Here is a 14559-nt window from a genome sequence, read left to right as displayed (position 1 = left end):
TTGACTTTTCTCCAAAGCAACTGAGTTTTAAGCAACTGCTTTAAAATGAGAACGACCGCCTGAAAAGCATTGCTCCGGGTGGGAGTGACATAATGATTTAGCTTTTCCTGGTGTCTCACCTTTTGAGTCAGATGTGGTGGGGAGGAGTGAAGTGTTGTGAAAGCGCAAAGCCAGAGTGAAGCAGAGCCCGTTCAGTGTGCTTTGCATTAAACAGATGTCAAACCTAGATGCCTTTCTGAGAAATTAATAACAAATGGCTACTGAGGAAAAAGCCCTTACGTATGGGCTGCATTAAGCCCTAGCACTAGTAGGCTGGAGTATTTTGGAAAGTGAGTAGGTAAAGTGTAGAGGTACCTTTCTTTAAACTAACGTTGATGCATGTAGGTTGGTTATTCCAAAGGGGAATGAAAAGGAGAATGCAGGTTTACAGAATGGGAATTGTAATAAGCCTCAAGCAGATGGGCAAAGGGTTCCATTAATCTTTTAATACCAAATCTTTCATTAAGAGCACAAAACCTCTGCCACACCTGCAGAAATCATAGCAAAACCTGCAGCTTTACAAACCCTGTTTTATACCCTTCAAACTGGTCAAATGTTTTCCTAATGTTATGCTAAAAGTGGAATTTATTTCAAAGAAAATAGTGGAGGAGAATTTGGACCTTAATTGCAGACAGCGGTGTTTGGCTCAAATACTGTCAGATCCCAAATAAAGTACACAACTTATTTGTATTTGCATGAAAGTAATTTTAAATATCTGATGTGCAACAGCTGAGGCCTTATTTTTGAATATTTAAGAAGGAACAGATTCAAACCCAAGCGTGATTATTTATATAGCAGAATCGTGAAGATGGGTAGGGTTCCCCAGGTATAGTGTAAACTTTGAGGAGTCAGTGTCCCCTTTTTGACAGCGTTTGAAATGGCTGTTGAGGCTGAAAATCTTGTTGATAGACTGCTCTTGGCACCTTCTGGGTTTTTGGAAGTTCAGCATCTGTGGATGAGGTCAGATCTGATCTCAAACCTTTCAGAGTTTGTCTCGGTTGTCTAACTGTCTCTATTTTCCTTGTGTCTTTGGCAGATCACCATGGAGTAACAAATATGATCCTCCCCTGGAAGACGGTGCCATGCCATCTGCTCGCCTGCGCAAGCTGGAGGTGGAAGCCAACAATGCCTTTGACCAGTACAGAGACTTGTATGTCAGTTCTACCGTACAGAGCCCTCTGCTTTCTTTGTTTCCTTCAGCAGGCATGCAGTACACACAGAGAGTCTAAAATGTGATCACTAGCTGCCTCTGAGAGTGGCATACCACTGTATAGCAGGGGAAGGAAGGGTAGGCAGCTGCTGAGCTGCTGGTGGGAAGCGTATCCGCTTTGATTTCACAATATGAAAACAGGATTCAATTTGTCAGCTGATGCTAAAGGGAGATGCTGAGGTGCTTTCTTGCCTCCCTCCCCCTTTAAGAGATTAATGGCCTCTTTGTCCTGAAATGACCTGTGTCCTCTTTGATCTTCACTAAGTTCAGTCTCACACCACCTGCTTTTTCCATTCCCTCAAGACTGTACTCTCAAAATATCTATATATATAGCAGTAACTTTCCCATCTTCCAGCAAAATGACAGGCACAAGTATACTGAAATGCAGCAGTTGTGTGGGGATTAATATAGTTCTGCTGCAAGGGCCATTCCCTGATGCTTGTTTTAGTCCCTGTCTTGTTAGAGGCATAAAGCAAAGGAATTAATAGAGCATGTGTAAGATAAACGTAGGTCAGCCAGTGTCTTTTATTAAAGCAGCAATAGGAAACCATCCGGGTGCCTTGTCAGGTGAACAGTTTTTCTAAAAAGTAGGAGTGCGCTGGTCTCGCATTGCAGTTACATCCAAGGCTTGACGTGGTCAGGTTTAGCTGTCATCTGTACAGATTGCGGTCTCCTAAGCGGCGATGGGATGGAAATAGCAATGCTAAACCTAAAAAGCAAGTGTGCCTCGCAAAGCAAAATGAAGTTATTGCCTTATCCAGTAACGGGATGCTTCTTATTGGAGATGCCTGATAGCCATGAAAAAGGTGAACAAACCTCACTGCTGCTTCATGTTGTCCAAAAATGGAGATAAGACAGATCCTTAGATGTGGTTCATCATGTGTCACTGTCCTGTTACAACGCTAGCAAAAGCAGGTAAAAAGGTATTTTTCCTGCTAGATTTTCTACTCATTTTAAGAAGTGACTTGATGTGAAGATTACCCATTTGGACAGGCCACATTTACACTTTTGTTATAGGTATCAAGCTTTTACCTATTTTCATGCATTGTTTTCATAGATGTCCAACTTCTCTTGTAAGTAACAGTTGTCACTGGTAGCTGAACTTAGTGGAAGAGGGGAATTTCACATACGCGGCAGAGAAGTTTGCAGTTACTCCCCAGGGGCAGAGCAGACTGGGACCAGTAGGATTTTCAGTACACTAACCTGAAGATGAGTAGGTTTGTAGAACCAATGCTGGGTTTTCTTAAATCCCTCTCTGATCAGATAGCCATGAAGTCGTGGCTGGATACAATAACTCCTTTAAAAAGGCTTGATTTGCAGGAAGCAAAGTGCGATACCGGTTACTCTCAGGTACAGGTTACTTGGGTGAATCTGCTGAACCCTGTTCAGCATGTGGTACAACAGTAGTCTCATATATTGTATGGAAGTAAAAGGCAAGATTGTATCAAATTTCATCTTTCAGTTTGTCAGTCCGAGCTTTATAGGCAGTACATTGTTAGAGGGCAGATGGGAGGGATTTCTCACAAAGACTTCATTCTCGTGTCATCAGGCAGAAATAGCGGAGGTATTATGGCTTGCTGTGTAGTCAGACTAGATAGGCGCATCTGTCAGCACAGTCAGCTTTGCTGCATGTTATGATCTCAAAAATGTGTCAGAAAAAGAGGAGAAGGGTGGCTTACATTTTGCTGAGTGGTATAAAAATTTTGGCATTTTTGGAAGGAATTTGCAAAGTTTGGGAAACTTAACCTGACTGTTTGAAGGGTTCCTCATGCTTGAAATTGGAAATGATTTGTACTGTACCTACAACAGAGATTTGGATAGAAACATGCTTTTGTTCTAGTAGTTGGACTCTGCAGTTTCCTTAATAAGACAATTGGATCTTGTATTTTGACAGCGGAAACTTAATTTTTACTTGGAGATCGGGGCGGGTGTGTGTGGAAATGAGGTGGGGGTAACAAGAGCCAGCTTTTCTCACTGCTGCTTGCTGGTCTTGCCAACATATCAGGTTGGGAATGACTGTAACAATTACCGGCGTAACAGCTGCCGAAGCCATGTGGGAGCCTGAAGTGTGGGGAAGGTTGTAGTGGGAACAAGATGGCAATTGCTGTGATGTAATGTCCATGGTCTGCTAGAGCTGGAAACTAATACTGCGTGCCCACCGTAAAGTCAGGAGTAGGTCTGAGCCATGTGATGTCGATTAAAGGTGTCACTGGCCTTCTGGTTTGGCAGTTTGCAGCGCTGGGAAAGGAGTGCACGATGCACTGGTTCCAGGACAGGGTTATCAGTGTCGTTTTGAATTCTGGAGCCAGTGACAACAGAGACTTTCAAGCATTGCAAAATTTCAGGCTCGTTTGAAGGCGTTGATGTATTAATCAAAAAAATAAGTAGCGTGCTCGCCGTCTGCAGTTCTGTATCTTTTGTGGAAATTAGTTTCTGTTATAGAGGAAGATTTATTATCTTCCAGTAACGGTGCTCATTTTGCCAGCGGTGTGCAAGAACAGTTTCTTGAATTGACCTGCAGGGACTTTCATTGTCTCTGGACACTCTGATGGGTTTGTCTGTCCAAAGAGACCATTCATAGGTGACACAAATCTCATTGACGCTTTGCATTAACAATTTTCTTTAGAAGTGTGAGTGTAAGTGCAGGGGCTGTTGCACTGTTAGACTTTCAGCTTCCATTGCAGATTAAGAGGATGAAAAGGAAGTGGAGAGAGAAATCTCTGATCTGACACGTGGGGGTTCTCATACAGCAGTCCCTTAAGCGCCTGTTCTGTCCTTCTCTCTACGGGGTAGAGAATGTTTTTGAACTACACCTCTAACCACAGCTATGCTGTGTTTTATGGTAGAGAGGTAACAGTTAATACAAAAATAATCTTATGTAAGCAGGCATTCAGAGAGAACACCGGGCTCCAGTGTGCTTGAATTTCTTGGGCTGTTAGACATTTTATTCATATAATGAGGGTTTCTGCTGGGTTTTTCAAAGCAGTTTGTGGCTTTGTTTCCAGCCTTGCTGGGTAAGACTGCTGGATCTTGTGCTTGCAGCATTCTAGTCAGTGTGGACTGCCCGTCTTAGAAAAACGTTGTGTATCTTAATACCTTATAAGCACTTGTCTCTGAGACGTTGCTCTGCATGGTACTCGCTTCGCTCCCCAGCTTTAAAATACATCTTATACTAGATGGTCCAGCGGGGAGCACAAGAGGAAGAACTTTCCTTTCTATGGAAAAATAAGTACTTTGGAGAATATGTGCTATTCCCGCTCTGCTCCTAGTATACGGTCCAAGCTTCCTCTGGATTATATCCCATTTTACCTTGAGGCACAGTAAGAGATAATATCTCAGAGAGTTCATCTCGGGTGTCTCCCAAGACTTCAGATAGTTTCAGTTTTTCCTTGTGTCAGTCCCATTTGGCCCGCATACCATTCAGTTTTAGATTTCTGTTCTAATCAGGTGTGGTAAGTATCCACCTACGTTTTCAGTGAGTCATCGGCATGTATTTGCTGTTTCCCAAGGGGTTGGCACCTGCTAGCGTGGGTGTTTTGAAGGAAACAGCCTGTTATGCATTTGTTAACAATTTGTGTGAAATAATCCATACAGATTTGCTTGTTGGTGCCTGGTCTTAAATTTGAGTTTTGTCCCCAAAAGCTTATTGGCCAGCACGCTGAGTGACTGTAGTGTGAAAACAAGTTTGGAGAAGTCTTGTAGTATTGCATGGAGTTGTTTCAAATCATGAAAGCTTGAGAAGAAGACCTTTCCTGAATCTTCAGTGCCTCCAACCAGTGCTGAGTTGTTCCCTGTAAGTGTCTGTTTTAATGCAAACAACCTTTAAGTATCTCTAGAGTTGCCCACCTTTTATTTCTGGAGGGATGTTCATGTCTCTTTGGGTTAAAGAGGAATTATACTAGGTTTTAATTCCCGCCCTGTTATATCTGTTGAGCAAGCAGCATATTTCTTGGTTATCTGTTTTAGCAAAATGCATGTCACTTTTCCAAAAAAACAACTGTGTAATTTTGATCTCCTGCTGCCAGGTTTAACTCAGACACTGCCTGAAGCTAATGCCCTGGTATGTTTTTGTTCAGTAGGTTATTATTCCCAGATGGAAGTCTAATATCTTACACCATTCAGTTAGAGCCTTGGCTCTCCACTTCCAATATCGCAAAGATAATTTCTTCAAACACATGGTTGTAATTTATTGCCCTTTGCTTGACGTGTGTGTGCCATTGATTGAAATCAAAGCGTAATGAGGACCAGGGCATCTGGATAAATCTATCTATTTTAGATTCTGTGTTCTGTTGTTTTGGGTTGGAGATAATCAGTGCTTTAATTAAGTAATGTAATCGCTCTTTGTTGTCTGGAAGAAATCATTTCTGAAGTGATTAAATAGACCTCCCTGGGGAAGGATGCTGCTGATCTGAATATTTCTACAAACAAGATGAGCTCTGGCAACTATAGACCGGTTTAGTAAGCCGACATACATTTAGAAAGCTGTCCCTTACCTGTTTGTTGCTTGGGCTAAATTGGCTTTATTGGCACTTTTGATTTTTAACAGCTCTTAAAAAAAAATATTAAAAAAATATAAAAAATAGATAAAATGCTTCTCTTAATCACGCTGCTGCTGAAAATGTTTTTATTGATTAAGGTTTTGAGTTTCCTCAGAGTAAGCCATGAAGCCTTTTGAACTTCAGCTTCTGTCTGTGTTTTGATGTTGATCCACTTTGAATTTGTTGTAGTAGAGCTCTGGACAAGGAGTTTGGTAGGAGCGGAAGGAGGTCTGGGAGAGGATTGACCTCTAAAATGTCTTCACTGTGTGTAATCCACTTATTATTGAATTTTGGATTGGTATCCTGTCCAAAATGGAGTTAGTCACTCAAATTTCTGATGGCGTTAGCAGTGCTGAGGGTGGCTCCCCTGCCAACCAAGTGTTTGCAGAACTCTGCAGCACAGATCCTGCCTAAACTGAACACCCATCACCTTTCTCTTTTCAGCTGGAGGAGGCAAGGCTGCAGTCATCTGCTGTGTGCATGTGCCTCCAGGAACATGTAGATTCAGGAGCCTTTTGCTAGAGAGCTTTAAGGGACTGTACTGCTGGTCAGGTACACCAGTGAAGTCCCAGTGACAGGCAAGCTTAACCTATAATTTTTGAAGTGCTCAGGGCTGACTCTTGTTCTTATCAGCGTGTTTAATCCCACTGAACAGCCTCAGTTTGCTTCAGGGATGTCTCATTTTGGCTTGACTCTGTGGCTCTTTGCCACTGAACTCTGTGCCATCACCTCAACCGCCAAGTATGTTCAGATGTCCTGTAAGCTACTGGATAGCTTTCCTCTTTTTAGCTGTTTTTACCCTTTTTATTCTTTTTTTTTTGATTGTGTGCTTGAACCACCTCTGAAATTAGCCTTTGTCTTGGTATGAAAAAAATGGCAAACCTGTTAATGCTGCCCTGAGATTAAATCTTTTGGAGTGCTGCTGTCGCTTGTTATCTAACTTCTCCTTCCCTGCCTTGTATATCGCTTTACCTGCTCCGGTACGTCTCTTTGCCTGGTCTGATAGGCCACGCGATTCTGTGAGTGGGGTTCATTCCTCTCCAATTTTGAAAATACTTTGAACTTCTCACAAGGTTCGTAGCAAATTTGATTATTTTGTGTATGGAACAGCGCCGATTCCACCAAGTAAATAAAAGGAGAGCACCAGATGTAAGAGGCGTAATTAGTGCTTCGGGTTTCAGCACAGCCTGCCAGCGCTCGCGCCCGTAGGTGTGCATGGGGGAGCAGGCGCTGAGCTTCGATTCCTGCAGCCTGCAGTGCAACTTTCAACTCACAAAGTGATTAGGCAGCTGTGAGCTCTTTATATAAGCGTTCGGTCTGTGTTTAGATGTAAACCTAGTTTGCCTAAACTAAAAACCCATGGAAAGCTTTGAAGTGACTTTATTGCCATTAGCTCACTGTTCCTCATTAATGGTTACTAGCCCTTTGTGATGGCTTTCTCTTGGGCATGATAGTTACTGTGGTTTTCACAGCAAGGGCCCTGCAGATTGAATCCAGATGCATTTGTTATGCATCCTAGCACTAAGGAAACCTGACTTTCCATCTCACTGCTGGCTAGGCTTTTGCACAATAGGGTGTGACATCAGGATTATGTCATCTGTGAGATTCTTGCCTCTGGGTTAGACTGATAAGTACAAGATGAAGTCTCATAAGACAGACCTAAACTGCCAAGATGCTTGCTGTTTAATGTTTGTGCTTTTAAAATTAAAACCATGATGTTTTCCCAAGGAAATTGTTTAGATGTAAGAGTAAACAGAGCAGTGTTGGGGTCCCTTCCTTAACTCGCCCATGGGCAGCTCAAAACTCAAGAGAGAATCAGTATTGAAGTTGTTGATATATATTACACAGATTAGAGCAAGTTTGGAGGAAGAGAGGAAAAAAGCAAGCATACTGTCATGCTGTGAAAACTAAATTAGCTGCCTTTTTTTTTCTTCCTTTCTTTGGGTGCTTCATTTTGGAGCAGCTCTTTACAGGCTACATTCTTATCTTCTGAATCTGAGATATTCAGCAGAGGAGGAGTTTTTCCCTTGGGTTCCCACGGTTCTCTGTGATTACATAAAATCTGAACACTGGAGAGGGAAAGCTTGGATTGGGAGGTCATCACTGATGATGCAGCACTATCCTCAGACACCATTCTCTGAAGGTTTTAAATCCCTAGTAAGAAATTACTCACATGCTTTCAAAATGGAGTGAGACTAAATTTGAAAATGTCAGTTTATGATGATCTGGAATTTTTGAACTGATTAACAATTCATGGCTGTGCTTGCGCTACAGAGACTTGCTTCGTGCTCTCACAAACGTACGGTGTTATAATGATGGAAAATTGAAGACAGAGTAACTTAACAAATAATAGCTGCCTTGTAGCATGTCTGATATATGCCTATTCTGAAGAAAGAAGTATGTCACGTGCAATCTGTACTCCACACAGGCTATGGCAAACTTAATACATGACACAGAAGGCTGCTGTTGCTGTCTTCTCCCCTCCTACCCGTGTTTGAGTTATAGCTGGCAGAGTGTAAAATGTGTCAGACTGTCGGTGGATGAAGCAGTGGGCTGTCTCTGCTGAGCGTGCCGGTCGAACGGATGGGTACGGGTGAAAGATTTGTAAGCAGTCGGCGCTTCCTGGTAGTTAATGAACCGGTTAGGCGTTTGGACGTGTTACAAAGTGACCCATTGTCTTGCTTATTAGGTGGCTAATGGAACTGTTTCCAGGTGACTTCTCAAAAGGGATTTGGTCATTAGTTTCCATCTGCCAAGAGCAATTGGATGGTAAGGAAAATGTGAGCAATACATGTGTTTTTTTTAAATAATGAAAGGTTCTAGAAAGCACAAAATGGGAGGTTCTGGGAGGTTTTTAGCCTTCAGGATCCCATTGTTTGGATACTGTTTTCCTTCCTTGCAGAGTTCTTGCACTTCACAACTCTGCTTTGCAGTTTGAGTCATCCCACCATGGTCCAGATGTGTGCTTTTAAGTACAACTGGCATTGAAGTTACACATACCTAACTAGATTGGTATGTTTGCTCGAGGGATTTTTGCACCTGTGTATGCTGGAAAGAATTTCTCTGAAATACCTGTACAGAGTCCACAAGCATGCTTTGGGCTGTGTTCATAAACTGCGGTGAAAACCAGCTGGTCTAAGTACACAAACATTTTACCTTCTTCATTTTAAGTATTTAGGTGACGGTCTGAAAGTGTTATACAATTGCACTCCTGGGACCAGAGAAGGAGGGAGAGAGGAATTGTAAATCATCTGTACTCAGGCCAGTGGGGGAAGTGTTACATCCTGGTTAGTTCCTGGTACCAACCTGTCCTTCTTATTAAAGAATGGGCTCGTGAGCCTCATTGCTGGAAAGCTGGGTGGAGGACATAGGCAAGGAAACTATTTAGTGACAACTCTGTCTTGAGGTTGTCCTGAAGACCTTTTTCTTTTCTCTCTCGCTTGAGCTACAAGATGGCAGGTGATTTGAAGGAACACCTTAGCAATGCTTTAGGTTTGGTGGAGGGCGAGTTGCTGAAACTTGCCACTTCCTTCATATTTCTGTTGCTATTTATGTGCTGGTTTGAAATGACAGGGTGCAGGCGTAGGGGAAGGGCTTGGTGAAAATTGTGCCAAGTCACTTGCCATTACAGTCATCTGTTTTAATAACAGTTGAAATGTCTGCTTCCTCACCTAGTCTTTTAGGTAATGTTTTTGGGTTGCTGTTACACACTAGCTGCTCAGGTTGTGATTTTAGTCACTGTCGCTCTTGTGAAAACATTTGTAGCTGAACGCTCTGTGTTTTCCTTTGGGCTAGGTTTTTTAAATGACAGGTTTCTTGGAAGTCTGTTGGTCTAAATAGATGGAGGCGTTTCCTTTCCGATGCTGAACTTCTGTAGCTGGAAGAAATAGCTATGCAACCTTCAGGGGAAAAAAAGGAAAATATATTTTGCTGCTTTAAATAAGCCAGCTTGAAACACTGTGCAACTCTTGAAGGTTTGCATAGCCAGCCTGAGGTTCCAGGTATCGGTACTTTGGCATCAGGGCTTTGTGGCTTAGTGCTGCGAGAGCCACAGGCCAGATACAGAAACCCACCCTGTGTCTCTGGCTCTCTGTTCCTTACTGGAAAATACACAAGTGTTTTTATGGATGAGTGATTTGGTTCTGAAGTGTAATTGAAAGCCATAGCTTGTTTTTATTGCTGTGTGGTGGAAACTCATTTTCTCAGTATAGGGTCCAGCATTCATTTGCGAGGCTTGTGAGAAGTAGAATGCTATCGGGAAAGTTACGGTGCCTTTTCTGGTCTGTCCTTTAGTGGTAAAACAAAGTGATTAATCTGTCTTCCTTTCTTGAGGTCTGTGTTGGAAGCTGGGGGATTTCCTCCCCTATCACATCCCTCTTGAAGTTACGGCTTTGTTCTGGCCACGGTCTCCCTATTTCATGGGTACAGCTCGAGTTCCTTAAACAAGTTTCCATCCTGTGTCTCCACCCGCTTAAACTTCAAACACTTCATAAAGCTTTGGATCACTCTTAGCTTAAATATTTTCTTTTATTCTTGCATTTGTAAAGTAGGTCAGTCTTAAGTGTGACTTTTTTTTTATAAAATAGCTTTTTCCAGGAGTTCCGTGGTTGATGAGTAAAGGGTATAAAACTTCAGTGTTTGATCATGATATTAAAACTAGAATTGATTTTTGAGTGAAATGCTATTCTGAATTTTGTAAAGAGAATGAATGATTACTTTGGGCCTCATTCCTTTTAATCACCTTCCTGGGTGAATTTATAAAAAGTGATTTTACCAGAGACGGAGGAACACTAGCCATCCAGGCAGTGTTTTGGTTGTTAATAAAGGGACATGACTCCATAAGACTACGTTTTTTTCATAATTTTATAACAAACTTTTGCCTCTAGGTAACACCAGAGTGCCTTCTGGGGAGATCTCTGTCCCTGGGCAGAAGAGGAGCATTTGCTTTGCATTGAATTGCTCTCCTTTGAAAATGGTTTATCCTTTAGGGATGTTTCCAAGGTACCCCAGTACAAATGGGAGTTTTCATCCTATGTCAGACCTCTTGTATGTCTCAAAAGCATCTGCTGATTGCTTTGTGCTGGGCCTTGGATGCTTTGGGAGAGGACTCGAGCTTCTGAAGAAGACAGATTACCTTTTACGACTGCTGCTGTGCAGGAGGATAACGTACCACGAGCAGGGGTATCCAGAATGGGCCATTAGAGAAAATTCAGTTCTCTCGGGAGCTATGTAGTACTTCCAGAGTGTTTTGCTGCAACTACTGCATGTAACTTTGGGGCTGTGCTCTAGTTTGCCCATCCATTTCTTTAATGGAGAAGATACCAGCTTAAGCCTTCCAGGAGCTTCTTCCAAGCTGGTTACCTCTCCTGCTTTGATTTTTAATAAGTGCTGCTTTTTAGTCTGTGATGAAGAGGTTTCTTGGAGGTAGTCCAGCCTTCTTGCAGCAAATCCAAGTTTATGAAGGTAGGTTTAAATTCCTACCAATCAGTCTGTCATCCAGTTTTCTATTACGTAGCAGCCAATTAACCTGTAGCACTTCTTTATTCTTCCTGAAGAAAACAGGTTTCAAGGAATGTTCCCCTCCAAACATGACTTTCCTGGGTTTAGACAGTCTTCAGAAATCCCACTTCAGTGCGTTTTAGTTGCTGTGTGCGGAAAGGTGAAATCTAATGTAGTGATCAACGATATGTATTTTCTCCCTGTGAAGGAGGAGTGGATTTCTGGAGTGATTATATACTGCTGAAGCACAGAGGAGGCTTTGGCTAATACATGTCCTGGCGTGCCTTGGATACATAACGGTTCAATCGCTGGCATTGTTGTTTGAGTCTCAAGATACTGGATCTGGCTGTGGCAAAGCAACTTTATTGAAATAGCATGTTGGTATTTAAAACAATATTAATACTATATTTGATTCATTAAATATACAAAGGCAAGTTAAAACGTTTCCATGTGTGCACTGTTAGTTCTGGCGGGAGGTTCTTCAGATGGTTTTATGTGGTTTCAGACAACATTTTAGCACATTCTTAAAATACCCACAAAAGCCTTTATGTAAAATCTCATAAAGGTGAACCACATAAAAATTATTTTTTTCCTGTTTCATGTCATTAGGATCAAAGTACAGTAGGTAAGAATAAATTTCTAAAAACCTTGTTTCGGTCCCTCTCAATTAACGTTTCATGCTCATAGCAAGCTCATAAAGTGGGTAATGGGGAAACTGTCTGTACACACTGTAATATTCTCAGTGGCTGCCAGTTCATTTTGAGTGAATTCACTTATTCTAGATATGATTTTTTAAAAATTTTTTTTTTAAGGAAACTTGGTCTGGAAATGGACAATAGCTTCTGCTCTCTGGCCTTTGGTTCATGCTGCCCTTTTGTCAAAGGAAGGGTCACTTAGACTGGAACTGAGGTTTGCTGCAGGACTGAAATTCCCATTAACTGCATTAACCAAAATCCATTTGTGAACTCCCCAGGGGATATAAAAAGGGTGTTTGTTGGTTTGTTAGGTTTAAATTGCCTGCTGGAAGTCTGGCTTTAGCATGCCTGAGGAGCAAATGGCTTTCCTTTTTTAATGGTGTATTATCAGTGGCTTGACAAATGTCATAGGACAGTGCTGTGTGTGTTGGGTACTTAAATGCCCTGCTAAGCTTGGTGGTAAATAGCAGCAGCCACCCATTAACAATAAAATGATGTGATGAGTTAATATGAAGCCATATACCCCTCCTGGGGTCAGCATTGGTTTTGATACAGACTCGGATGTCTGCAATTAAAAAGAATTGGGGCTCTTTTGGTGTCTCTGCCTTCTTGAAACAACATACTGGACTGCTCTGTAAGTGCAGAGAAAATGTTGAAAGTTGGCCATGTTATTTGCATTAACTCCCCAATACCTCTCCTCCTGACTTGTAGAAAAGGATGGATTAGTGCTCTTGAATCTACAATACTTCAAGCTAATACATGAAGTCCAAAAATGCACAGTAAATTAAATCTTAAATGCCGTTAACAACTGTCAGGCTTGTGTTTAGAAGGGAGGGGAGCATGAAGGTGGGAGGGTTCAACAAGTTTTTCATGTTGGTGATGAGTGATACTTTCCTTTCTCGCAGAAGAGGAGAAACATGCAGTCACTTGCAGGTCTGTGTGATCATCTCGCTCGTGACAGTCAGAGGCAGGAAAATCGGATGGTTTAATCTGCCTGACTCTTTCCCAGTTCAGCTGCTGGGAACTGTCAGTCATAGCAGCTCCTCATATCTCTGGATGATGAGCTTTTGCTGTCCTCCAGACAAAGAATTCACAGGTGTTCTGTCTGCTTTATGTATGTACTTGCAGAATGGCAGTAGGTGCTCGGAAGAGAGCAGAAATATCTGACTACTAAAACATCTTGTCATTGATCTTCTGATTCAGCTGAAGTTGCCTCTCCTCCTTAGTTCTTCGCAGGAGATGGTGATTCTGTGCAGCATGAGTTCATGGCTGAGATCTGAGTTGTGTGCCATGAAAGAATATTCCCTTCTGCTCGTTTCTGCTTATGGCTGTTTGGTAACTTGAGAATGGAAACAGTGGTAAAATGCTGTGGTTATAGTTTTGGTTTTCTAGAAGCCAAAATTGGTTCTAGTGGGTCTTTCTTCCTGCAGTGCTGGGTTGTTTACCATGACTTTGAAATGCATCTTTCATCTGGCAGCACTAGTGTTAAAAAGAAGGAGTCGGGTTCTGCGGATGCCGTTGTTTGCTAGTTTACTACGAGTGTGCTTTTTACTACCAGAAACCTGAGAGTTAGCTAATCTAGCCTACTCTCTGTTGTGTAACGTATCTGAAGCTGGAATAATATGTAAGCCTCAACAGCATCCATTCATTGTGAAGAACCTTGGTTTCAGTTCAACTCTATTTGCAATAAATCAGTAAGTCGGCTTCAGACAAACTTTTGGGACAGCAGCATAGAGCTACTTACTTGCTCCCTTTTGTCTTAATTAGTGGACTTTGTTGTAAAGAACTTCCAGACTTTCCCAATAGCGAGAGAAAAGGAAGAAGAAAAAAAAAAAAAGAAAGACCAAACTGTAAAATAAAGCCTTACTCTCAGCCTACTTTGTAGCTTGTGCTTTTACCAGCTGTTATAGTTAATTGGAATCAGAGGAATTGTTTGCTCAAGTGCTGCAGAGATCTGTAGCCAGCTCTGTTTCTCACTAGACTTTTATTCTCCTTTAGAGAAATGTACATTTTTTTTGTAATTAAAGTCTCTGTATTATAAAATGATTTAAACTGCTGAGTTTCCAGGTATATAACTGGAGAGAGTGTGCCGTCTTAAAAGAAAAAAAAAAATCTTTACTAGGATATAGCGATTCTGCTTATTTAAGATTATTATTGATATTTGACTCTGGCTTGGATCCTGCTACTTTTAACATGCATATTGGATTGCGTCCTGCAGGTATTTTGAAGGTGGAGTCTCCTCTGTCTACCTCTGGGATCTGGATCATGGTTTTGCCGGGGTGATCCTCATTAAGAAAGCTGGAGATGGATCAAAGAAGATTAAGGGATGCTGGGATTCCATCCACGTGGTGGAGGTTCAGGTACAGCCTCTGGGGCAGCTGATATTCCTAAGTGAAAACAAAACCCAGTTAATTCCAGACAATTAACGAGCACAGGTGTTCCACTGAACAATGCAATATTGTGTTGTGGGCTGTAAACTTCTTTCCCCTGTTAATTTTTGAAAATTCCCTGAAGCAATTTGGATAGAGATAAGTCAGGGCTGTAATCAAAAAGAATCCCAGAAGAATTGAAAGTATGT

The 14559-nt window shown here is 41.8% G+C and overlaps 1 protein-coding gene across 2 annotated transcripts in view; it reads left to right on the top strand.

The window, feature by feature from the left end:
- Positions 1–14559, top strand: part of CAPZB (capping actin protein of muscle Z-line subunit beta) — a 71344-nt gene that overhangs the window by 43357 nt on the left and 13428 nt on the right. For both annotated transcript variants that reach the window (XM_075114250.1, XM_075114251.1), the window contains exons 5-6: positions 1076–1189; positions 14200–14341. In XM_075114250.1, the coding sequence (XP_074970351.1) occupies positions 1076–1189; positions 14200–14341 (256 nt within the window). The remainder of the gene's footprint in view (positions 1–1075; positions 1190–14199; positions 14342–14559) is intronic.

The sequence above is a fragment of the Phalacrocorax aristotelis genome, chromosome 19, assembly GCF_949628215.1.
Source record: "Phalacrocorax aristotelis chromosome 19, bGulAri2.1, whole genome shotgun sequence".
In the NCBI taxonomy this organism is placed as follows: Eukaryota; Metazoa; Chordata; class Aves; order Suliformes; family Phalacrocoracidae; genus Phalacrocorax; species Phalacrocorax aristotelis.
This window is presented reverse-complemented; position numbering and strand designations above follow the sequence as displayed.